At 39.0% G+C, this 25030-nt stretch overlaps 1 protein-coding gene and 1 non-coding gene across 2 annotated transcripts in view; both read left to right on the top strand.

Annotated features, from left to right (window-relative positions):
* LOC138975082 (nitric oxide synthase-like) overlaps positions 1-23731 on the top strand; it is a gene marked incomplete in the record, with an annotated part of 233429 nt that extends 209698 nt beyond the window's left edge. Inside the window, 9 exon segments of the mRNA XM_070347731.1 lie at positions 2583-2776; positions 7602-7771; positions 8135-8345; positions 9001-9088; positions 9531-9664; positions 10550-10707; positions 11135-11326; positions 12117-12275; positions 15669-23731. Of these exon segments, the coding sequence (XP_070203832.1) occupies positions 2583-2776; positions 7602-7771; positions 8135-8345; positions 9001-9088; positions 9531-9664; positions 10550-10707; positions 11135-11326; positions 12117-12275; positions 15669-15791 (1429 nt within the window).
* On the top strand, positions 12718-12790 carry Trnae-cuc (transfer RNA glutamic acid (anticodon CUC)). The gene has a single exon. It is a non-coding gene; the product is annotated as a tRNA-Glu (tRNA).
* Positions 23732-25030: the final 1299 nt, after the last annotated feature.

Genomic DNA, 25030 nt, shown 5'->3' with positions numbered 1-25030 from the left:
CCAGAGAAGAAATAGCAGATTAAATAGCGCCATTTCTCCTGACAAATTCAATGAGCACTTTCTGTGTTTGGCTGATCGATTGAAACAATCTAAAAATGTAAATGAAGAAGTCGAGGGTGGGGACACCCTGTTGTTTAGACTAAAAGAATTTTGTAGTCATAAATTGAAATCACAAGATTCATTCTCTATCCCAACTATTGCCGTACATGAAGTTGGAAAATTTATAGAAAACCTTCAGAATAATAAATCCATGGGGCCTGACAAAATCCCCCCGTCGTTGCTTAAATTAGCCCTACCGTACATAGTGGAATCCCTAACATATGTGTATAATCTTTGCATTGAAAAAAATATTTTTCCTGATGCATTTAAAACGGCAAAGGTCGTTCCACTTCCTAAAAATAAAGATGTGTCTGACCCTAATAACTTCAGGCCAATTTCATTGCTTCCTATTTTATCAAAGCCTTTAGAGAAGCACATCCAGAAGAATCTTCTGAACTACATGGAAAGGTACAAATTATTTCACAACTTTCAATCTGGGTTTCGTCCGAAACATTCCTGTAGTACAGCTCTTTCATCACTATGTGATAACTGGCTATCGGCAATTAATCGTTCGGACATATCAGGGGCTGTATTTCTTGATTTTAAGAAAGCTTTTGATCTTGTAGATCACACATTACTTTTACATAAACTCGCATTGTACGTGAACAATCCCGCAACGTGTTCATTCTTTAAATCATATCTTGTCAACAGAACACAGTATGTTTCTATAAACGGTAAAACATCTCCCAAAGGATGTTTAAAGAGTGGAGTCCCCCAGGGGTCAGTTTTAGGGCCTATCTTGTTTTGTGTATTCATTAATGACCTCCCCCTTCATATATCTAATTCCAAAGTTAAAACGGAATTTTTTGCAGATGATTCGACGCTTCACACAAGCTGTAGGACTGTTCAAGAAATTGAAATTTCCTTACAGTCTAGTCTGAATGAAGTCAACAGTTGGTGTAACCAGAATTGTATGATAGTGCACCCAGGAAAGACAAAAAGCATGATTATTACAACAAGACAAAAACACCAGTCACGACCTCTTAAGTTAAATCTTTCTCTGGAATCACAACCTGTTCAGCAGGTAACGGAACATCGTGTTTTGGGTGTGATAGTCGATCAAGAATTAAAATGGCAATCTCATGTACATTATATTTGTCAAAAAGTATCCAAGAATTTGTTTCTGCTATCAAAGTTAAAGCAATATGTCGATATCGCAACATTAAAACTATTTTATCATGCCCACATCTTATCCCATATTAATTACGCATCAACTCTTTGGGATGGCGTCTCTGATATTCACATGAAAAAATTAAACTCTCTACATCGTCGGGCAGCTAAAATCATGTTAAATGGTCCACAATTATCAGCTGATTTGAAGTTAAAGAATCTAAACTACCTGCCGCTAGTTAAACAGTTACAGTTTAATAAGACTGTAATGATGTATAAAGTATATCATGGAGAAGTGCCCATCTATATTCAGGACCTATTTCACAGAGTCACCGAAAGGTACGGGTCTATCAATTTTCTACCACCAATACCCAGGATTGATTTGTTCAAAACTAGTCAAGCCTTCTCTGGCGCTATGGTGTGGAACTCCATTCCGTCTGTAATAAGATCATTAACCTCACTAAAGAGTTTTAAACAAGCTCTGCATAATCATTTTATGTCTACCTAGATGGCTATACTAGTCTTAACACGTGCAAGTAGCTGTCAACAATTGGCAAAGCTTTATGAATTACACAAATATGTTCTTTATTATATGTATTATGTGGAATTTATGTTGCGATTTTTCATCATCATCATCAACATCATCATCATCATCATCATCATCATCATCATCATCATCATCATCATCATCATCATCATCATCATTTACACCATATAATCATTATTAGCATTAGTGTAAACGTTGGTATCGTGTGAATTTTACCGTCGATCACTTTCCATGTGTTAACATGTTGCATGTTTCGCTTTCGATTTGTATGTTGCTTACTTTGCCATTTTATTGTTTATGTTTATTTGCTTGTTTGCTTACTTGTCGATTGTTTGCTGGTTCGTTCGTTTACTTTGTTTATTTGTCATGTTGCTTTACTTGTTTATCATTTATTAGATATTTGTATTAGAAGTAAGGACCGGTTGTAAGAAAAGGCGTCGCCTTAAACCTCTATCCTTGAAAAATAAAGTTCCATCATCATCATCATCTCTCTCTCTCTCTCTCTCTCTCTCTCTCTCTCCTCTCTATCTGCTACTCTCTCTCTCTCGCTCTCGCTCCCTCTCTCTCACATTCCATCTGTCTATTGAAGTTTGAGGCAGTTAGCACACTAGTACAGAATGTAGGATACACAGAATACTACACGACTTGCTGTGTGAAACCTGGGTTTCAGTCGTTATTTTTTCAAATATTAAAAAGCTTGCTTTCGCTCCCATTTCATTATTATTTGAATAAAGAAATAACTCGTGTAAACCTGGCATCACGCAGCCAGTCATTAATAATTATTCTCTGATTCACAACATGCATTTTTTTCTTTCGCGTGTTACAGTCGACAAACTATCCTAGCCAAGCTGAACACACAAGACTCGTCAGAGCTGCAGTACGCCCCGGGAGATCACGTGGGCATCTTCCCCGCCAACCCGCCAGACCTGGTGGACGCCATCTTGTCCCGTCTGCACAACGCGCCTCCGCCAGACCAGATCGTCAGGACAGAGATCCTGACAGAGGTTTCCACACCTCTCGGTGAGTTTGACAAGGCCGAAACAAACGTTCAGCTAGCGAGAGTCTCGACGATCATAGAGAAAGCCTGGAATAATTAGAGCAATCTAGCTAAGACCAACAACAAACAAGTCGCGTGAAGCGATATGAAAACATTTAGTCCGTCGTTATCAAACTATATAGCTATTCTGATGAACACGTGGGGGAATTCGGGGGCTGTGATTGGATGGTCTCTTCCGATCATCAAAGCATAATGCTGCGAAAGTCGGCCATTTTACTCAATATCCAAAAGCATATTGTCGATAACAAAGACGCATGGTTCCGGTTTCTTCCACGTGTATAAAGTACACGCATACCTCGCCAGGTTTGTTTCTGTGACTAGTCGACAGACGATGCCATTTGCTTTGTGTGTGTTTTTGTTGTTGCTTACTGTACATGACATACATTACGTGTAAAATCCAGTTCTTTAACAGGCAACAAACCTTACAAATTTCCAGAAGCTGCAATCTGAAGGGAACCTATCTCTGATTCTAGCAGACGATCTCTCCAATGTTTAACACAAAATCAGCAAACTCTCCTGTCACATAGAACGTCCATTGTATAGTGCAATGTTGAAATGAAGTTACCGGTCTGAAACATTTAGTCGTTTCTTCTGAGACAATCCTTGTTCTCTTATCATCTACAGATTTACCGCAGTCTTCACCACGCGAATTCCCAACAGAAGTCAGACTTTTGAACATACAATATACGTAGGCAAGCATGATACGTCATGACGTCATATGATTCCTAGCATATTGACGTAATGCTAAACATCCGGTTATCTCGAGTTTTCTCCGTAATACATGTCCGTGGGTTTTTCAATGTTCGGTTATTTCCGTGGCTTCATGCGGAAAGGGAACCGTCGTCTGCAATCAACGACATGGACCATTCTGGTACTTGTTGCTGACAAAAACATGATTTTAACACAGAATGTAATGTCAGAATAGCTATATAAACGCTATTGTGTTTTCATCGTAGCAATAGGGTCCGATATTTAGACTCGAACAAGTATAATGCGACTCGTCTTCGACTCGTCGGCATTATACTTGTCTCGTCTAAATATCGGGCCCTATTGCTACGCTGAAAACACAATAGCTGGTAATAAAGATCAATAACCCAAAAAACAGTCATCGGCTGAGGCGGGTCACGCTCGTCTCCGCGAAGCATGCGATCGTAGTACTACTGAACCTTTTTTCTTCCATTCTGAGCACATTTTTAGAGTAAACATAACATATCTATATATTTTTGAAATCAGAAGAAAGTGAAGAATACAATGCGATCATTTTTGATTCTGTAACGAAAAATTCGATTTTAATGAGCAAACTAGTTAACTAATTTTTAAGCTTCCAAGCTGAAATGCAATCCCAAAGTCCGGACTTCGTCGAAGATTGCTTGACCAAAATTTCAATCAATTTTGTTGAAAAATGAGGGCGTGACAGTGCGGCCTCAACTTTCACTAAATATGTCGTCATCAAATATATTTATCGAAAAAATGAACAAGTCACGTAAGGCGAAATTACTACATTTAGTCAAGCTGTTGAACTCACAAAATGAAACTGAACGCACTGAATTTTTACACAATGATCGTGCAAAACGCAGTGAAACTGACGAGCCTGTTTAGCGCGGTAGTGGTTTCACTGTGCTGCATTGCACGCTTTTCTGTACCTCTCTTCGTTTTAACTTTCTGAGCGTGTTTTTAATCCAAACATATCATAGCTATATGTTTTTGGAATCAGGAACCGACAAGGAATAAGATGAAATTGTTTTTAAATCGATTTCGGACATTTAATTTTGATCATATTTGTTATATTTTTTTATTTTCAGAGCTTGTTTTTCATCCAAATATAACATATTTATATGTTTTTGGAATGAGAAAATGATGAAGAATAAGATTAACTTAAATTTGGATCGTTTTTTAAAAAAACACCTTTAATTACAATTTTCATATTTTTAATGACCACAGTCATTAATTAATTTTTAAGCCGCCAAGCAGAAATGCAATACCAAATTCCGGCCTTCGTCGAAGATGGCTTGGCCAAAATTTCAATCAATTTGATTGAAAAATGAGGGTGTGACAGTGCCGCCTCAACTTTTACAAAAAGCCGGATATGACGTCATCAAAGGTATTTATCGAAAAAATGAAAAAAATATCCGGGGATATCATTCCCATGAACTCTCAGGTCAAATTTCATAAAGATCGGTCCAGTAGTTTAGTCTGAATCGCTCTACACACACACACACACACACACACACACACACACGCACAAACACACATACACAGACATACACACACACACACTTACACAAACAAACACATACACACACACATTCACACACACACACACACACACACACAGAGACACACACACATGTATATACACCACGACCCTCGTCTCGATTCCCCCTCTATGTTAAAACATTTAGTCAAAACTTGACTAAATGTAAACAAGTCGCGTAAGGCGAAAATACAATATTTAGTCAAGTAGCTGTCGAACTCACAGAATGAAACTGAACGCAATGCCATTTTTCAGCAAGACCGTATACTCGTAGCATCGTCAGTCCACCGCTCATGGCAAAGGCAGTGAAATTGACAAGAAGAGCGGGGTAGTAGTTGCGCTAAGAAGGATAGCACGCTTTTCTGTACCTCTCTTTGTTTTAACTTTCTGAGCGTGTTTATAATCCAAACATATCATATCTATATGTTTTTGGAATCAGGAACCGACAAGGACTAAGATGAAAGTGTTTTTAAATTGATTTCGACAATTTAATTTTGATAATAATTTTTATATATTTAATTTTCAGAGCTTGTTTTTAATCCAAATATAACATATTTATATGTTTTTGGAATCAGAAAATGATGGAGAATAAGATGAACGTAAATTTGGATCGTTTTATAAATTTTTAATTTTTTTTTACAATTTTCAGATTTTTAATGACCAAAGTCATTAATTAATTTTTAAGCCACCAAGCTGAAATGCAATATCAAGGTCCGGGCTTCGTCGAAGATTACTTGACCAAAATTTCAACCAATTTGGTTGAAAAATGAGGGCGTGACAGTGCCGCCTCAACTTTCACGAAAAGCCGGATATGACGTCATCAAAGACATTTATCAAAAAAATGAAAAAAACGTTCGGGGATTTCATACCCAGGAACTCTCATGTCAAATTTCATAAAGATCGGTCCAGTAGTTTAGTCTGAATCGCTCTACACACACACACAGACACACGCACATACACCACGAACCTCGTTTCGATTCACCCTCTATGTTAAAATATTTAGTCAAAACTTGACTAAATGTAAAAAGATCTGAGGATACCATACCCAGGAACTCTCATGTGAAGTTTCATGAAGATCGGTGTAGTAGTTTTCTCTGAATCGTTCTACACACACACACACACACACACACACACACACACACACACACACACACACACACACTCTCACACACACACACACACACACACACACACAACGTCAAAACATTTAGTCAAAACTTGACTGAATGTAAAAAGTCGCATAAGGCGAAATTACTACATTTAGTCGAACTGTCGAACTCACAGAATGAAACTGAACGCACTCAATTTTTTAACCAAGAAATCCCCGCAAGAAGGAAATCGCTCAATATTCACGTGCAAAACGAAGTGAATTGACAATTAGAATAGCGTGGTAGCGTATTGCGGCAAGCAGGAAAGCGCGCTTTTCTGTATTCTTTTTCACTTACTGAGCTTGTTTTGAATACAACATAATCATATCTATATGTTTTTGGAATCAGGAAATAATAAAGAATAAGATGAGATCATTTCCTGATCGATTTCTTACATTTCAATCGTAGGACTAATTTCGTTAATTGTGATCACATTTTAAGAGTAAACATGACATATTTATATAGTTTTAGATGTTTAGATTCAGAATTTGATGAAGAATACGATGCAATCCATTTTAAATGTGTTTGCGAAAAATCACTTTATGAAAACTGTAATGAGCAAACTGATTAATTAATTTTAAGCCTCCAAGCTGGAATGCAATACCAAAGTCCGGCCTTTGTCGAAGATTACTTGACCAAAATGTCAACAAATTTGGTTGAAAAATGAGAGTGTGACAGTGCGGCCTCAACTTTTACAAAAAAAACGGATATGACGTCATCAAATACATTTATCAAATAAACGAAAAATTCGTCTTGGAATATAATTCCCATGAACTCTCATGTAAAGTTTCATGAAGATCGGTCCAGTAGAATCTCTGAATCGCTCTATACAGACACACACACATACACCCCGCCCCTCGTCTCGATTCCCCGTCAATGTTAAAACATTTAGTCATACCTTGACTAAATATAAAAAGGTTGCATTTTTGGAACGTTTGGTTCAGGTCAAAACAAAATAATGCCAATGCTTTGTTTTGTCTTGAATTAAACGTTCTAAAAATGTAACCTTTCTTGTTTGTGGATTCTTAATTTGGAAAGTAAATAGTCTTATCTGTTTCGAATTTCTGGGATAGACCAGTTGAGCAAAAGTTGAAATGAAACTTCTGCGTTACGTTGCAAATTTGAAGCTAGCGAGGTGGAAGAGTTAACGCTCTAATGCAGCCCTTTTATTCTTTTTCGTTTGCTGTAATTTGTGTGTTGTCTTCTGTCATACAATGTGTAACTTTTGCAGCACATATAACGAATGGTCGAGGTAAAAGTCGTGAGACCTAGCATAATGTACCTTTGATTTTCCTGTAGTTCGCTTTTGTCACCTTTTCGTTTCCCCGATTGTGTGAGCTCTGTTGTTCAAATTATCACTTATGACCCTTTCTTTCAACGATACAGGCTCGTCCAAAAACTGGACACAGTACGAGAAGATGCCGGTGTGTTCCATGCGCACCGGTCTGACGCGTTTCCTTGACGTCACCACTCCCCCGTCACAGGCCTTCCTGCAGCTGTTGGCCACTCTGACGTCACGAGACATTGACAAGGAACGCATGGAGCTTCTGGCAAAGGTATTGCGGGTGGTAGTTGAAGTATACAGGTATACTCTGTCAAAGTTGACTTAAGTTGTTAAAACACAATGCCGCCAAGGTCTTTTATGTCCTAAGAACACTAATGCTACCATTGCAAACTTCTAAGAGATCATTTCAAAATGCAGTTTGCTAAATTTCGACTGGTTACACTCTTTAATTGAAGAACTTACGAGTTTTATACCTTGAACATTACATACAAAATGCTGAGATCGTTTATTTTTCAACAGTAGGTTCGACCCTCTTCGTGTCTTAATCCTGTCCATGAGTTGATGCCACTGCAAGCTATGTTTGAAACTAGCTGGGTAGCGCCGAACCTTACCTTACCCTTGTGATTTCCCTCAGGACTCCAAGGCGTACGAGGACTGGCGCTACGACCTGTTCCCCAACATGCTGGAGGTGCTGGACCAGTTCCCGTCCCTCAAGGTTCCCCCCTCCCTCCTCATGACGCAGCTCCCCCTGCTGCAGCAACGCTTCTACAGCATCAGCTCGTCCCCCATGGAGTGTGTGGGTGAGATCCACGCCACTATGGCCGTCGTCAAGTACAGAACACAGAGTAAGTGGTTGTTGCAGGTGTTGGTGTAGTTGTTGGGGATGGAAGGGCAAGGTTCGGGATGAATAGATAACAGCAACGCTTCTACAGCATCAGCTGATCCCCCATGGAGTGTGTGGGTGAGATCCACGCCACTATGGCCGTCGTCAAGTACAGAACACAGAGTGAGTGCTTCATGTTCATGTAGTTGTTGTTGTTGTTGGGGTTAGAAAGCAAGAGTGAGAGAGACGGATAACAGCAACGCTTCTACAGCATCAGCTCATGCCATGGAGTGTGTGGGTGAGATCCAATCCGCCATCGGCTTCGTCAACCACAGAACACAATGTCGGTTATGGACTTAATGATGGGCTGAATGAATTTGAGTAGTGCGCGGTGGGCGGTGGGTGCTTCCTTGTAATGAATACACAATTCAAGAACGATTCCCATCATTACTCAACTTGACGATGCACTGGATATCATCAGCCTTGCTGAGTTTGCCGACGATCTTCCGGAAGTATTGGCTTTAGGATTAGAATAAGTTGATCAGCTTACAATGACAATGACTGTTCAGAGAAGGTGGGTTGTGTTTTCTGGTCCTTCACTCTTGCAATCTGTCGTTTAGCAGCAACTGTGTGCTTTTGATAACTAACCAACACTTTGATTGTTGCTATGTGTGCAGACGGTGCAGGTCTAGAGCATGAAGGCGTGTGTTCAGGCTGGCTCAACCGCTGTGACATCGGTGCTATCGTCCCCTGCGCTGTCAGAGCGTGAGTTCTGCTTTGTCATTAGACTCTCATAATTACTACCGCACAGCTCACCATCAATTGGGTTACGCCATAGTCTCGAAGAATTAAGTTTGAAACCAAAACCACCGAACTGAATCTTAAAATTCGCTTTGATAAGTTATCTGAAAATCAAATTATGTGGTATTTGTGTCACGTACAGACGACAGTCCCTGGTAAATATCAGAAATATCAGACCAATTGAATTATACAGTTGAGTTCATACGTAAGCCTACATTGAAACCTTCAAAGACAGCCTGGGTAATTTGTTTCCAGTTCGGTAGCGTAGCGTTGATTTCTTATTGCCAAGTAAATATTTATAGGGGTTTAGTGTTTCTGCTTGAACTTTAAATATATGTACTGATTAGAACTTGGCAGTGTCCAATGTAGAACCAGACCACACATTGACTACGTATACATGTTCCAGGGCCCCCTCGTTCCATCTCCCTGAGGACCAGACACTGCCGGTGATCATGGTGGGCCCGGGAACAGGCATTGCGCCCTTCAGGAGTTTCTGGCAGCAGCGCAAGGTTGACCGGGAGATGAACCCAGTGCCTTCCCGTGAGTTATTGAAATTGCTAATGTGTTACTTCTCTTACATGAGTTTGTGCGAGTCTCTCCCTGACAACCCCTCCGTTACTGTCTCTTTGTCCAAACAGTTATAAGAGAAATGTTGGACGTGGATTATTCAAATCTATTTCCGAGCCGATTCATACGAAACAGATAAAAGCGTGTTGTCATTATTGCAATAATGATTTATGTTTGCTAACTTCGTATGTGAGTGAGTGATCCCAGTTTGTTTATCGCTTATACCTTTCGTTTCATGACACCCCTTCCCTATGACACTGGTCACAAGTAGACCGCTCTGCAGTGAATCATTACAAACCAACTTTGATTACTTCTAAATTAGTGTTTGGTTGACTTGCTAAATTGCTGGTAGGCAGGTGGAACTCATTGCTTTGCCGTTTGGTCACTGGCTTTGTTCCTTCAGATTGCGTTGCCGTTTGGTCACTGGCTTTGTTCCTTCAGAATGCTTTGCCGTTTGGTCATTGGCTTTGTTCCTTCAGAATGCTTTGCCGTTTGGTCACTGGCTTTGTTCCTTCAGAATGCTTTGCCGTTTGGTCACTGGCTTTGTTCCTTCAGAATGCTTTGCCGTTTGGTCACTGGCTTTGTTCCTTCAGAATGCTTTGCCGTTTGGTCACTGGCTTTGTTCTTTCAGAATGCTTTGCCGTTTGGTCACTGGCTTTGTTCCTTCAGAATGCTTTGCCATGGGATAATTAATGGCTTGCGTTCCTTTATTGCCGGGTGACCTTCGAAAACGGCAATATGTTACGGAAACCCTTAGTCAACAATCTTGCATTAATGTAAGCGCGGGTACCTAGTCTTTGCACACGATGTAAGCTCTTCTCGGGATACAAGTAACATCAGTGTCCCTTTCTTCCTCAGATGGCGACAGGAAAGGCTGGGGCGAGATGTATCTGTACTTCGGCTGCCGTAAGAACAACATTGACAACATCTACAAGGATGAGCTGGGCCAGATGAAGGCTGAGAAAGTCCTCACAGACTATTTCGTGTCCCTGTCCAGGGAAGCAGGACAGCCAAAGGTAGTACTGTAGGGTGTGTGTGTGTGTGTGTGTGTGTGTGTGTGTGTGTGTGTGTGTGTGAACTAACAATTTGTTTATAGGCTTTTAACTACGAGTAAACTCACTCTTGTTGCTTTTGCCCCCAAGCGTTATTTGAGTGTATTTGCACCTGGTTACAAAGGCAATAACACTTTTCTTAAGATGTCAGCATTTGAGTGTATTTGCACTTGGTTACAAAGGCAATAACACTTTTCTTAAGATGTCAGCTAAGAGAGTGGCAAAGGTAATGACTATGGTTACTTTACACGTTGCTTATTCTTGTCAGTGTCGTGTTTCTGACAGCCTCTGTTAATATTCGTGAGCATTGAATTCTGTGCCTGTGTTCTTGAGGAAACGACCAAACAAGATGTAGCCTACCATCCTAATATTTCTGTTCTTTACGCTTCAGGTGTACGTCCAAGACATTCTCTTCAAGAACGCAGCGATGACCTACGAGTCAGTTGTTAAACGCGGCGGCCACTTCTACGTCTGTGGTGACGTGTCCATGGCCAATGACGTCACAAAGACCCTGGAACAAATCCTTGCACACTACGGAGGCATGAAGCCAGAGGAAGCCAAAAACTTTGTGCTAAAACTGAAGGTACGGTAGACAAATCTAAATTTTGCTGGGGATTGGTTGTCCAGGAATATTCAATCTCTTGCTTTTCAAGCCAACTGTTGATGCTCGTGATTGTAGAGTTTTGAAGGAATTATAACATGCACGAGTCTAATCTAGCCGCAAGAAAAAATCAAGACAAGTAACCTTGGTATTACAAAAGTAAATTGTCTCCTAGAGGACATTTGTTTGTTTGTTTGCTTAACGCCCAGCCGACCACGAAGGGCCATATCAGGGCGGTGCTGCTTTGACATTAAACGTGCGCCACACACAAGACAGAAGTCGCAGCACAGGCTTCATGTCTCAACCAGTCACATTATTCTGACACCGGACCAACCAGTCCTAGCACTAAACCCATAATGCCAGACGCCAGGCGGAGCAGCCACTAGATTGCCAATTTTAAAGTCTTAGGTATGACCCACGACCTCCCGATCACGGGGCGGACGCCTTACCACTAGGCCAACCGTGCCGGTCCTAGAGGACATGGTAGTCTACACCAGTATGAAAATGTACGTCGAATGAAGGATGTTCTTGTTCTGTTGTGAGTGATAGTATTCACTCTTGCCTTTTTTGTGCACTTCTAATAAAAACAAACTTAGTTTCTTTTAATTTTAGAATATGTTAGCAATGTGTTTAGTCATTTTTGTTGTTGACAAAAACCAGGAGGTAGAAACCGGTCAGTCGTTGTTACTTGTGCATTTTTCTATCCAATGAGTACTATTTTCATTGCTGTCTTCTTCATTGCTTAACTATTTTTGCCCTTCTTTACCTACAGGATGCCAACCGGTTCCACGAAGACATCTTCGGCGTGAGTATACAGAAGAGCACAGAGGCTGGCGACAAGGCAAGGGACCAGAGCCAGAGGGCGTGGAAGTTCATCGACAATCCCAGCAAGCCGGCCTCCAAGGAGACGGCCAAGCCCATGCCTTTGCCGGTCAGTACACCTGCGTGTGCTCCTGTTTATTTATTTATTTTTTTGCTAGTCTGTGGGCAGGCTTAATTGATTGAAAATGATAGCGTATCAGGCCTGGACCTAGAGTTTGAAAGGGAGGGGCTTCAAAAATGAGGCAGGGATACAGGGGCTGGCCACGCGGGGGCCCCCAGATGCTGTTGAAGTTTAGCATTTGAAAGAGTGTTTGTTTCGTTCAAGGGCTGAAACTCCCACGGCTTTTCCGTGTACGACCGGTTAAAACCCCGCCATTTAGGCAGCTAGCCATACGCCGCTTTCGGGGGAATTTGAAAAAGGGTATTTTGGGTCTTGAGAAAAAAGGTACATTTGCAGGGTAGATCCAGCCCGTAGTACACCTGCGTGTGCCCTTTTTTGTTTGCTAGGCTGTGGGCAGGCTTGACTTAAAATGATAGAATAGCGTGTGAATGCCGGAGTGGCTCAGTGGTTAGAGCGCTTGCCTCTCACGCTGGAGGTCGTCGGTTCGATCCCGACCCGGGACAAATTCAAATACCCGATTTGTCCGACCTCTGTCCAGTCCACAAATCTAGAAACGGGTACCTGACCCTATACCCTATGAAGGCAAAAGTCTGCGAGGGAGGGGAGTGAACATCGCACTCATAAAGCTGGCCCGAGAGAAGTACGTTGCTCCTCTGGGACCAAACATGGTTTATAGACTACCTTTACCTTTGCATTTACCTTATATATAAATCAAGCTGATCAGAACAGCAGCCCAGAATCATGTGCGAGTGAGAAGTGTTCAAAATGGTTTATGCTCCACTGGCGGGAAAGGGCTGAAGTATATAAATCTACTTGGGTGGGTTTTTTTGCATTTATTTCAAAACATAGTGCTCCCGAGAGCTATCCAAAGTCTTCTCTTCCGACTCGATTATAAATTGCTTGAGGTTTTAGGGTGGCTTAATCCTGTAAGTTTCTGACAACTTACAGATTGCCTAGAAGATGAAATTATGTTTTCGTCTTTAGTGTTTGGTAATGTTTGATTCTTTTAAAACATAAAGCATCCAAGAGCTTTGACGATTTCAAACGGCATTGTTCAGAAATGTCTATATTCCGATAGGCTACCCTTTCTTGGAATCGTTAGTTGTTCATTTCCAAATAAAAAAACAAGAAAGGTAATTTGTTGGAACGTTTGTTATTGACAAAACAATACGTTACAATCACAAATATGTCGACCCAACGGTCTTTTAAGTGCACAGACAAACAATTAGTAACAAGAACTTAGCTTGGTTGAGTTTTCGGCCGCTTGTTGGTAAACCGCAAGCGAATGAATCATATTTCATTTCGCAGCATACTTGATGTTTTTGGATTTGTTCATTTCCAAGCCAGGTAATTATCTTTGGCTATGCTGGTATCCTTACTCTGTGAACAGTTTCATACCTGGAGGTCGTTCACATACTTTGCATGAAATGCGAATAAGTATGCTGCAATAGGATTATACCTTTCTGTATGATTGGGGTGTTTATTGGAATTCTTTTACAGAAATGTTGAAATTATGTGTTTATCTTTCCTACTTTTAGGAAGAATCACAGGTCTAGTCAACAAACTGTTCAAGCAGTAAGACAAAAATTAATGTGTATTGTCTGCACCTTATTTGAAATTGAATTCTAGCTCACTTTGCTCTGTGTGTGTTTCTAATTCATTTTCCAGGAAGTTATGGGTTCTTCAGTTCTTATGTTAGACTCTCTAATTCTTATGTTTGAAACTCTTATGCCTTCTGTTCTCTTTCTTCTGTAGTTTTTTTTTATCAGTTGGCATAGTTTGCATAATTCTTAGTAAATCGTTTTGTTGAGCATGAAGAAAATTATTATTTTGTTGGCAGTTATTTTTCTTTTCAATGTTGTTTTTGTCTAAATTGGAATGCACTTCTTACTGTGGCTTCATGTGTGTACATGTAGTGTAGTTGAATAGCAACATGATTGTGTGCCTATTGAACACATTATTTTTCAGTTGTGTCCTAAGCAGTGTAGCCGCATTATGCAGTGTCTTGTGCAATTTAAGAACTGTCTTTACAACCTTTCCTTTAGAATGTACATGACAGCTTTGTTCAAGAACATGTTTATGAATAACGTGATATTTTACGTGCTGCAAGCAGCAAACTAAAGACATTTCAACCGTTGATTTACACAAGTAAATGCAGTATGACTGATATGGAATGTTTCTCTGATATCGTCTGTTTTAAGTACCTTTATCTACAAAGTTCTGAAACTGGTGTCTTGGTCTTCTATTTCCTTTACAATTTCAAACTACCTGTACTTTTTCTGTCTTGAAATGACCATCTGTTTTAACCAAAACAGGACCTATTTGCTAATTTCTTGACCACTTGTCTACCGTTTACGTCTTATTAGTTCTCTGTTAATTCTAAACAGACGTGTGCGTGAAACAGTAAACTCTGACAGCAACAATCGAAGTACAGTGAAACAGTAAACTCTGACAGCAACAATCGAAGTACAGTGAAACAGTAAACTCTGACAGCAACAATCGAAGTACAGTGAAACAGTAAACTCTGACAGCAACAATCGAAGTACAGTGAAACAGTAAACTCTGACAGCAACAATCGAAGTACAGTGAAACAGTAAACTCTGACAGCAACAATCGAAGTACAGTGAAACAGTAAACTCTGACAGCAACAATCGAAGTACAGTGAAACAGTAAACTCTGACAGCAACAATCGAAGTACAGTGAAACAGTAAACTCTGACAGCAACAATCGAAGTACAGTGAAACCCCTCTAGTAAGACTTCCAAAACTCTGAATAAATCAAGTCAAAAATTGGAGGGAGTCTTAAAGTTGAGGTAAGTTGAACTAGGTTATGAACAGAACATCTGAGAAACCAAAGTCTGAAGAGGGGGGGGGGGGGGGGGTCTTAAATCAGACTGTCTTGAACGGGTGTGTTCCACTGTACCGCTGTCCAGTTACACGCTGTGCGTGTTTCCACTCTACTGAAGGCTGCTTATTTATCAAAGTAGAACAGAATATGTCTACAATGCTGACATTACAAGTCTGCTTTAGGCCTACTGAAAACTGGCCTTTGCAAAAGAGACTGTTGCTGAAGCTTGGGCATTGTCCCCCTCTGACTATGATGGTTTTCTGCTAAAAAAAACAAAAAAAACAATCATTTTATCCCCACGTTAACAGCGCAAGTGGGGGAAAATTAACTAGCCTTCTTTTTTTCTTATTTTCCTCTGATTTTTGTGTTTTTTTTTGGTTTTTTTTGGGGGGGGGGGGGGGGGGTCAACTAACCTTCATGGGATAAAAGTTTAACTGACAGTTGGGAAGAAAGTTAACTGACCTTTTAGGGAGACAAACTGCAAGTGACCTTCAGGGGGGAAAGTTTATCTGACATTACTCTCATATCTTTCAGGACAAGAAGATGGCAATCGGCAAACCCAAGGTTCCCATGAAAAACATCTTCATGAAGCAGAGGGTGGGACCAGGAAACACGTCCTTGCCCTCCACCCATTCCAAAGCATCTCCTTCAAAATAGACCACCAGTGATGGAACTTTCCACCCGATTTCATGTTCTTCTTTGGAAGATGATGCAGCTTTCTTTCGTGATGGAAAAAATGGATGTTTTCAGGGTTTTTTTGCGTTTTGAGGCTATTACACATCTTCCTAAAATTGCCTCCATCAGTGTTGAGAATGTGAATGTTACTTCATGTTCTACTTTTGAACACGATTTTCAATGCATCTTTCCTTGTTACAGAGAGAATATTGGGTGTTTGAATTGTTGAAGCTATTGTGTTACGGAAATAATATTTGGTGTTTTGAATTTTCCCCAGCAAAAAATATTCAACAATTTCTTGAAACTACTGCATGTTTCTTTGTTGTGAAGAGAATAAAAGAGTTTAAGTGTCGCTTCTTTACTTCGTTGGTTACTGGAAATTTTGCAGAATTTGAAATGTCTGTGTCTCAATTTTCTCTTGTTGTTTGAAATGAACAAGGAAGCAAGTAATGTTTTCCAAAGATCTGACAACTAATTGTTTGTCTTGAGTGACAGAATCGTTGACTGCCGATTCTTAATATGCACTTGAAAGGATCCTTAGAACGTCTTTTGTTCATGCAATTTAGTTGCTACATATTTCGTGTGTGTTGAATGTATCATAAATGTGACCCTCCACCACGGAATGAGTCGGATGTCACCTCGCAGGGTTCTGCGCTAGGCCTAACATACGTCCGGGGGGTGTCAGGTATCAGTGTGAGGATCATCTTAGTCACAGGCTTATAACTCGAAAAGTTTTCGCTCTTTTCTAAAACGGTTTTCACCACTGGAGAGAGCATAAACAACTCTTTACGAAAATGTAAAAATATAAAAATCATGCAAAGGTGACATGCGACTCATTCCGTGGTGGAAGGTCACAAATGTTCCTTGTTTTCCAGAAGCAAAACCATACTACAAGAGCTTTTATTAGTGACTCCTTCAATCATCTCTCAATTTTGACAACTCCAGTTGCTTTTGACGCAACCTTAATAAGCTGAGTGAAGGGCATATATACCCACTAATATTTATCGAATTTAGCCATTTTAGATGTGTTGCCGAATTGTCATGTTCTTTCTGCTGATTTTTACCGAAACACTTCCAACATGCATTTATGCAAATGTTTGACGCAATTAAAGAATTGCTGTTTGTATTAGTAGTAGCAACTATCAACTGGTGATATTATATTTGTATCGCAATAATTCTGAATGCCGCAATTAAGACAAAATACTGTCAGATGCGGTAGGACTGACGTGTTCTCGATTTGTTCCCTATAACTTCAGATTGTAACCGGTAACATATCGAAAGGTTCCGATTAATGTGATCGCTGTAATGGTCAACATCAAAAACATATTTCAGCCCCGACTTTTCTTCCTTTGCCCTCCACCCTGATGCTTTTAAGCTTCATTAGAATGTGTCCTTATATGCGTATACTGTGCACGCATCTGAAATTATACAACAGTTTTAAAAACAAAACACAAGGGCTGTCTTCGTTTGTTTAATTTGTTCATAGTTAAAGTGAGCAATTTTCCCCTTTTGATTTGGGATATTATAGACACGTGTACGTGCTTTTTTTCTTCCAAAACAGAACGATTGTGCTCGTATTGCCTGTGTGCTCCTGTGATAGTTAAAGAAGGAGATAAGTCGCGGACTTGATGTTTTAAGATTATCATGTTACAATTTTACTATTCATTTTCCAATTGTTCATTCAAATATGGAAGTGAGGAATTTGTGGTTTGGCTTTTACTTACTGTTTCTGGGTTTTTTTCAATGTGTTTATTGTTTCATTAAACTGTTTCTACCAGTCAAAATGATTACCCGTTTTAGTCCAACGTTATTTCTTAACAGCAATGTGAGCTGATTCTGTAAGATCATCCATCACATTTTGAATTTGCTGACATTTTTTCTGACAATGAATTGATTTGGACTTTTACGTACCTCCATCTTTTAATAATAGTTGATGCCTATCGATTACTTGTTTTGTTTATCGGTAGTAATCAAATAAGAACAATTGTCTTTTAAAGAAAGAGCCTAACATTAAGAGGTTTACAAGCTGACCTAGGGTTTGACAAATAAATAATATAAGTTATATAAACGAACTAATGGCCTATAGTTTAGGGCTCTTATTGTTCACCTTCGAAAGTTTACTGCATACTTGCAAACGCTGCATCAGCTTGCAGTTTATTTTTGAAAAAAACAGTCAAAAAATCAAAAAATCGAAGAAAGTGTAGTACCGCTGCGTATATTTGGAGCAGTCATTGGCATCCTATTTGTGTGAGCTAACTACAGTGCCGACATAAACCCTTTATTCCACAAATGCGCTTTTATTATACATTGATTTTGACTTTCATAATACACATTCAGTGTTAATAAAAACAATTACCGTTTTCATGCTGTGGAGTAGACGTTATACAGTATACTAAAATGCACTTTTTTGATTATCATATTGTTTAAATCCTTAATTTGTCAATCATTTTTGACTTCTTTATTATATTTGTTTTTCTGTTGTTGTTTTCGTGTTTTTTTAACTGGAATGTCTTACCAGGAGTAATAATGTTTACTCTGGTACAAAATTAAGATGTGTATATAATCCATACATCCCTTGGGGATGTCTGTAAATATTTCTTTGAAATGTGAAATCTTGCGTATTCACATTTTATCTATGTACGGTGAATTTTTCTTCTCTTTGCATTTGTCAATTCAGATCTTGACCATTTCCCTTTTAACCATTATTTTATCTTGCTATATAACGTTTGTGAAAAAATCATGTATATATTTGTTGGAATTCTTGTATGTATATATATTGTTTATAGGTTCATGATTATGTCTGCTTGCGTGTATCTGAATCTGAGTGCTCAAAAATTGTCCGTGTGTGTGTGTGTGTGTGTGTGTGTGTGTGTGTGTGTGTGTGTGTGTGTGTGTGTGTGGGTTTATTGTTTAAATGTACTGAGAACACTGTCTCCTACAGTACAGTACCTTGCGACAAACACGTGCAGATTTCACAAAGGAAAATTAGACGTTTTCATACTCAGAATTCGACATTTACATTCTTTTTAACTAAAGTACACATTGTTCATTATATAAATATTTCAATCCTCCACATGCCTACAACGTTTTTATAATCTTGCATTGTTTTGGTGGATTTTTCTACGTACAATCGAACCAGCCTTGGTGACCACCTTGCGATTACGACCAACTGTCCATAACGACCACGCTAAATGATCCCTGATGAGTGTTTTTCTGTATAATTCACCCTTCCATTGCGACCCCCTGTCTATCATAACCACGTTTGGTCGGTTATTTGGATGGTCGTTTTAGACAGGTTCGATGGTATTTAGCTTTTTTCAAGCACTGTACTTTTGACAGTTTCTCTTGTGTATATCTATGTTACATTGAAAATAAGTTTTACCATTGCACTTTTTTGTCAAGGACAATTTCCTGTAGGTGTTGTATCTGACAAAAGAATCAGCACGCACAAAAATGGTGAAAGCATTTTCTTGTATTATCGGAGGCTTCCTCCGAAAAAGATCAGCTTTTGAGTTGCCTTGTATAGCCTTCAGAGGATGCGAGACAGTTCCTGGAATCATACACATACGTGTACATTATGTTGAAAGTGTGGATTGAAGTTTGAAAAGGGTTTTAATAACAGCTACAACTTAAAGAGGAAATACAATGTGTCCCCATACAAAAGCAGGTGGAGGTTGTTGTTTTTGTTTTTTTACGAAGATAACTTCGCCTGAAAAACGAGGTCGCCATAGTGCCGCCTTGACATTTTTTAGTCAATGAAATTTATAAGAAAAAAAAATGAAAACCATGTGAAGATATCATCTGGAAGAATTATCATGTAATGTTGAATAAAATATATGTCGACTTTGTCCAACTATCTGGGTCACGGTTGTCAATCAATCAATCAATCAATAGGAAGCTTATATAGCGCGTATTCCGTGGGTACAGTTCTAAGCGCTTGTCGGTTGTATTACGGAGGTATGGGTTTTTTATGTATACAGAATCTGCTGGCGAGTTTTGGGCGTCCACTGAACAAAGATGTTTGTTTATTGACTTTAAAGTAATACTATATGCTAAGTCCGTGCATTTACTTAAAATTGTATCCTAGTTTTTACCAGGTAAGCTCCAGTAATGCTGCTTATCTTTTACGTATTATATTTTTTGCAATATATGTGGATCTCTTTCTTCAAGTAAAGTGGTAAACTTGTGTCGGTATTAGAATATATAAACAGTTGCAACTTATCTGCACAGAGATGGCTGCGAGAGGTCCATCAGTTAAAGACCAGAAAAATATTTAGTACAAAACAGAGCTCACAAAATTTCAAAAGCACCACAGATATGTATCGCGATTGTTTTAGAAGGAAAAAGATTACTGCTGATTACATACAGATTTATTTGTCCAACTGGCTGCCGGAAATCCACATATTCGTCAGAGATAACAGGCTTTAAGGTGTCACCTCACTCTTTTTCCATAAATTACAGTTGGATTGATAAACTTCGGGGTGAGTGTAAATAGACTTAAACAAACGCAACTTATTTGTTTTCAATATTTAGTTTAGTTTTTACATAACTGGTGATTTTGTTTGTTTCTTTGTTCGCAAAGCTTGTTTGACTTAAATTTACAAACAAAACATGATGGTTGTCACGGTTAACAGGGATCATATTTTTGGGCGGGGAGTTAGAATGTGCCGCTACAGAGCTGCCAACTGCTACGCTTTCATCGTAACATGCTACTTTTTAAGAGCAATTGCTACGACAAGCTAAAGATTGCTACGCTTAAACAAATAATCACAAGCATGCAACAGTTCCCTCTGATTTGTGAGTCCTGGTACTCGTTTCTGCTTCCCACTCTGTATAGCGGTCAAAAAATAGGTCATGACATTTTCTGCATTGAAAAGTCAAAATGCAAATACTCTCTAATAGGCTTTTTATGTTCCTGAATTATCATGAAACTTTATGAAATATGTCTATTCTTGTGCAAGATGACGTAAATGCGGATGTGGGAATACATTGAAAATGCTACACTTAAACACTATTTGCTACGCTGAAAATTCCAAAAAACTCTAAATTGCTACACTAGGCTTCACAGGGGTTGGCCGGTCTGTGTACGTGTGTGAGAGGAGGGGGGGGGAGGGGGGGCTATGTACATATGTTTCTTATATTGTACACATCACCGTGTGGGCAGGTGTGGTGGAGTATCATGTAGCCTACATATTTTCATTATAATGTACACATCCCCATTTTACTATTCAAATTGATATACAACTTTTCAATCTATAAATGTTGTGCAAAGTATGCTTTTCTGTGATCGAGATGTTGATCGGTTAAAGAGGGATGAATTATTCGTGTTGTTAATCAATGATAAGGCACACACACAAAAAGTCTGTTTACGGTATCCCGACCGACCCTATTTTTTTCGCGCGACCCTAGACTTTTTTTTGGCATTTGGGAAAAATAAAATTAAAAAAAATTTAACAAAAATCTTTGTTTTTTGGCAAAATAACTTAAAAATATGGTTTTTGGGAGAAAAAAAAATCCCGACCTACCGACCCTATTTTTTTGGGCCTATGTTACCGTAAACAGACTATTTTTTGTTGTTGGCCTAAGTGATGATATCAAAGATGGGAATCCGACCCTGGAAAGAATTGTTGTTAAAGGTGTTCAAAAGTTATGAAAAAGAGTGAAACTGATTGTTGACCAATTTGAACTTTTAATCTTCCCTTGAACTGTTCATGAATTCTTCGTGTACTGTCATACTCACGACACACATATATGATTGAAAGTTTTGGTTATGGCTTCATCTATCCTTGATGTTTATCTTTCACTTGTATATAGTATATTCTCGTGGAATTTGTTGTGGGAGAGATACACACACAAATCTCGAATGCACTGTACAAGCTGCAATTTGCAAATTTCTCGCAATTTCTCGTACGTGCGATTTTCTCTGGTGACATTTTTGGTGTTTGTTAAAAATAATGGGTGCATTAATACTTGTGGATTACAATGTTTTTCATTCGTGTTTTGACGCTCATACTTATCTTGGCCTTGTTCTCATGGCTTAACAGACACCCCTTTAACTTTCCGATAGCTGTGAGCTTGTTTTCTTTTCTCGTGCCGTTATAAATCACGAAGTAGATGCACCATCTCTTTCTCTCCTTTTTTGACTCTATATTTAATTGCATTTTTAAACTTCATTTTACGAATATTTTTTGTTGTCCCTTTTCATTTTCACTTCTTGCTCCTTTAAAGCTGATAATTTGCAAGCGCTTGAAAAAAGTTAATTTGCAGGTATTTCGGCTTTAAGCGTTATTGATTCAAATTTCTGTGTGTTTAAGTTCCGTGGTTACTTATGTTTTTGCCTCGGCGCTGCCTCTCGCAGAACTGTGGTTTGTTTTGATATTCTGTAAGTTTCTGTTGTTGTTGTTTTGTTTTTGAGTCACTTGAGAAAAAGTGACTCTATGTAATCGGTCAGTGTTAGTCTGTCCGGCCGGCCGGCCGGCCGGCCGTCCGTAGACACCACCTTAACGTTGGACTTTTCTCGGAAACTATCAAAGCGATCGGGCTCATATTTTGTTTAGTCGTGACCTCCAATGACCTCTACACTTTAACGATGGTTTCGTTGACCTTTGACCTTTTTCAAGGTCACAGGTCAGCATCAAAGGAAAAATTAGACATTTTATATCTTTGACAAAGTTCATCGGATGTGATTGAAACTTTGTAGGATTATTCTTTACATCAAAGTATTTACATCTGTAGCCTTTTACGAACGTTATCAGAAAAACAAGGGAGATAACTAGCCTTTTCTGTTCGGCAACACACAACTTAACGTTGGGCTTTTCTCGGAAACTATAAAAGTGGACTTTTCTCGGAAACTATCAAAGCGATCGGGCTCATATTTTGTTTAGTCGTGACCTCCAATGACCTCTACACTTTAACGATGGTTTCGTTGACCTTTGACCTTTTTCAAGGTCACAGGTCAGCGTCAAAGGAAAAATTAGACATTTTATATCTTTGACAAAGTTCATCGGATGTGATTGAAACTTTGTAGGATTATTCTTTACATCAAAGTATTTACATCTGTAGCCTTTTACGAACATTATCAGAAAAACAAGGGAGATAACTAGCCTTTTCTGTTCGGCAACACACAACTTAATGTTGGGCTTTTCTCGGAAACTATAAAAGTGACCGGGCTCAAATTTTATGTGAACGTGACTCATTGTGTTGTGAATAGCAATTTCTTCCTGTCCATCTGATGCCTCATATAATATTCAGAACTGCGAAAGTGACTCGATCGAGCGTTTGCTCTTCTTGTTTGTAATGTTTATTCAAGCAAGTTTTATCTCAAGTTGTTTTATACCTTAATTGTTCAACGTAAAATATGATAAGATTTTCTTTATACAACACAGACAGTGGGATTTTGTTTCTCTTCATAATTATTACTTGATATCCATTTTAGCCGTATTTTTTAAAACTACTTTACAAAGGGGTTGCACGCTTTTTTTCTTAGATTCTCACCACATGATTTTATGAGGGGAAAAAAATTGATTTTCGAAAAAAGCAAAACGCATCCTTATTGCTTTTGTGTGGCTTGTTCATGTTGTTTTGACGAAGAAACAGAGAGGTAAAAGGGGTGGATTCTAAGCACTTAAAAAAATGTCAGAGTTCTAAGGTGTTTTTTTTTCAGTTATGCCGTAACTTTCTCTCTCTCTCTCTCTCTCTCTCTCTCTCTCTCTCTCTCTCTCTCTCTCTCTCTCTCTCTCTCTCTCTCTCTCTCTCTCTCTCATATCTCCATCATCGTAGGTTTTTGTCGGTTTTAACATATGATGCCTATGCATGTACATTTTATCTGTGGTAATTGTTTCGACTGGAATACAGGCACTTTTCTTTGTTTTTATTCTTCACGCTGTGCATTTAACTAAAAATAAAATTTCTTGTGTTCATGACTTGCTTTTTTGTTATCTTCATCAAAGAGATGCAGAAAAAGCGTTACACTAGAGAAGGTGTGTGTGTGTGTGTGTGTGTGTGTGTGTGGTACTTGTGTGCAGTATTTAGTTCCAAGAGTGTCAAAGGCGTTTATACGTGTTCACATGTATCTGGGCATTCTTACACACACACACACACTCTCTCTCTCTCTCTCTCTCTCTCTCTCTCTCTCTCTCTCTCTCTCTCTCTCTCTCTCTCTCTCTCTCTCTCTCTCTCTCTCTCTCTCTCATACACAAGCACACACACACACACAAATCACGCATTGCATCACTAAACAAGAAAGGCAGAAACTTTCAAAGCAAATTTAAAATAAATAATTTTCACAAAAGAAAATCCAATCAACGAAATGTGAAGTGCCGTAAACAAAAGTTATATCAATACCTGCATAACAAATCTATGCAAAGACAGACAAAAACACCAGACAGTATGATCAAATGTTACCAACTCAAGACCATGTTCTGAAGAGAGCATGCCTGCGCTCAAGTAAAGACACAATAATAACAAAATCAAAAATTATTTTAACAAAGAATAGAAATATTTCAAACACTTGCTCGTAAGGCCCAATAATGAGAAAAAAAAGCAAAATGCCTTTACAAGAAGAAACAAGAAGGGCAAAGCCCATACGACTCACATGCTTGACCTTGACCTTTACATGACCTTGACCTTCAGGGTCTAAACTAAACCTAGCAATAACATCATACACTAAGAACTGCTTTACACATTTTTCCTACCAAAATACATGTGACCTTGACCCAAGGTCAAGGTCATCCAAGGTCATGCAACACAAAGCTGTTAATTCAAGACATAGGAAGTACAATGGTGCTTATTGGCTCTTTCTACCATGAGATATGGTCACTTTTAGTGGTTCACTACCTTATTTTGGTCACATTTCATGAGGGTCAAAGTGACCTTGACCATATGTGACCAAATGTGTCTCATGATGAAAGCATAACATGTGCCCCACATAATTTTTAAGTTTGAAACAGTTATCTTCCATAGTTCAGGGTCAAGGTCACTTCAAAAAATGTATACAATCCAACTTTGAAGAGCTCCTGTGACCTTGACCTTGAAGCAAGGTAAACCAAACTGGTATCAAAAGATGGGGCTTACTTTGCCCTATATATCATATATAGGTGAGGTATTGAATCTCAAAAACTTCAGAGAAAATGTGAAAAATGTGAAAAATAGCTGTTTTTTAGGCAACATTTATGGCCCCTGCGACCTTGACCTTGAAGCAAGGTCAAGATGCTATGTATGTT

Source organism: Littorina saxatilis, linkage group LG9 (genome assembly GCF_037325665.1).
Source record: "Littorina saxatilis isolate snail1 linkage group LG9, US_GU_Lsax_2.0, whole genome shotgun sequence".
Classification (NCBI taxonomy): domain Eukaryota; kingdom Metazoa; phylum Mollusca; class Gastropoda; order Littorinimorpha; family Littorinidae; genus Littorina; species Littorina saxatilis.
The sequence above is the reverse complement of the archived record's forward strand: the minus strand, read 5'-3'. Positions and strand labels throughout refer to the sequence as shown.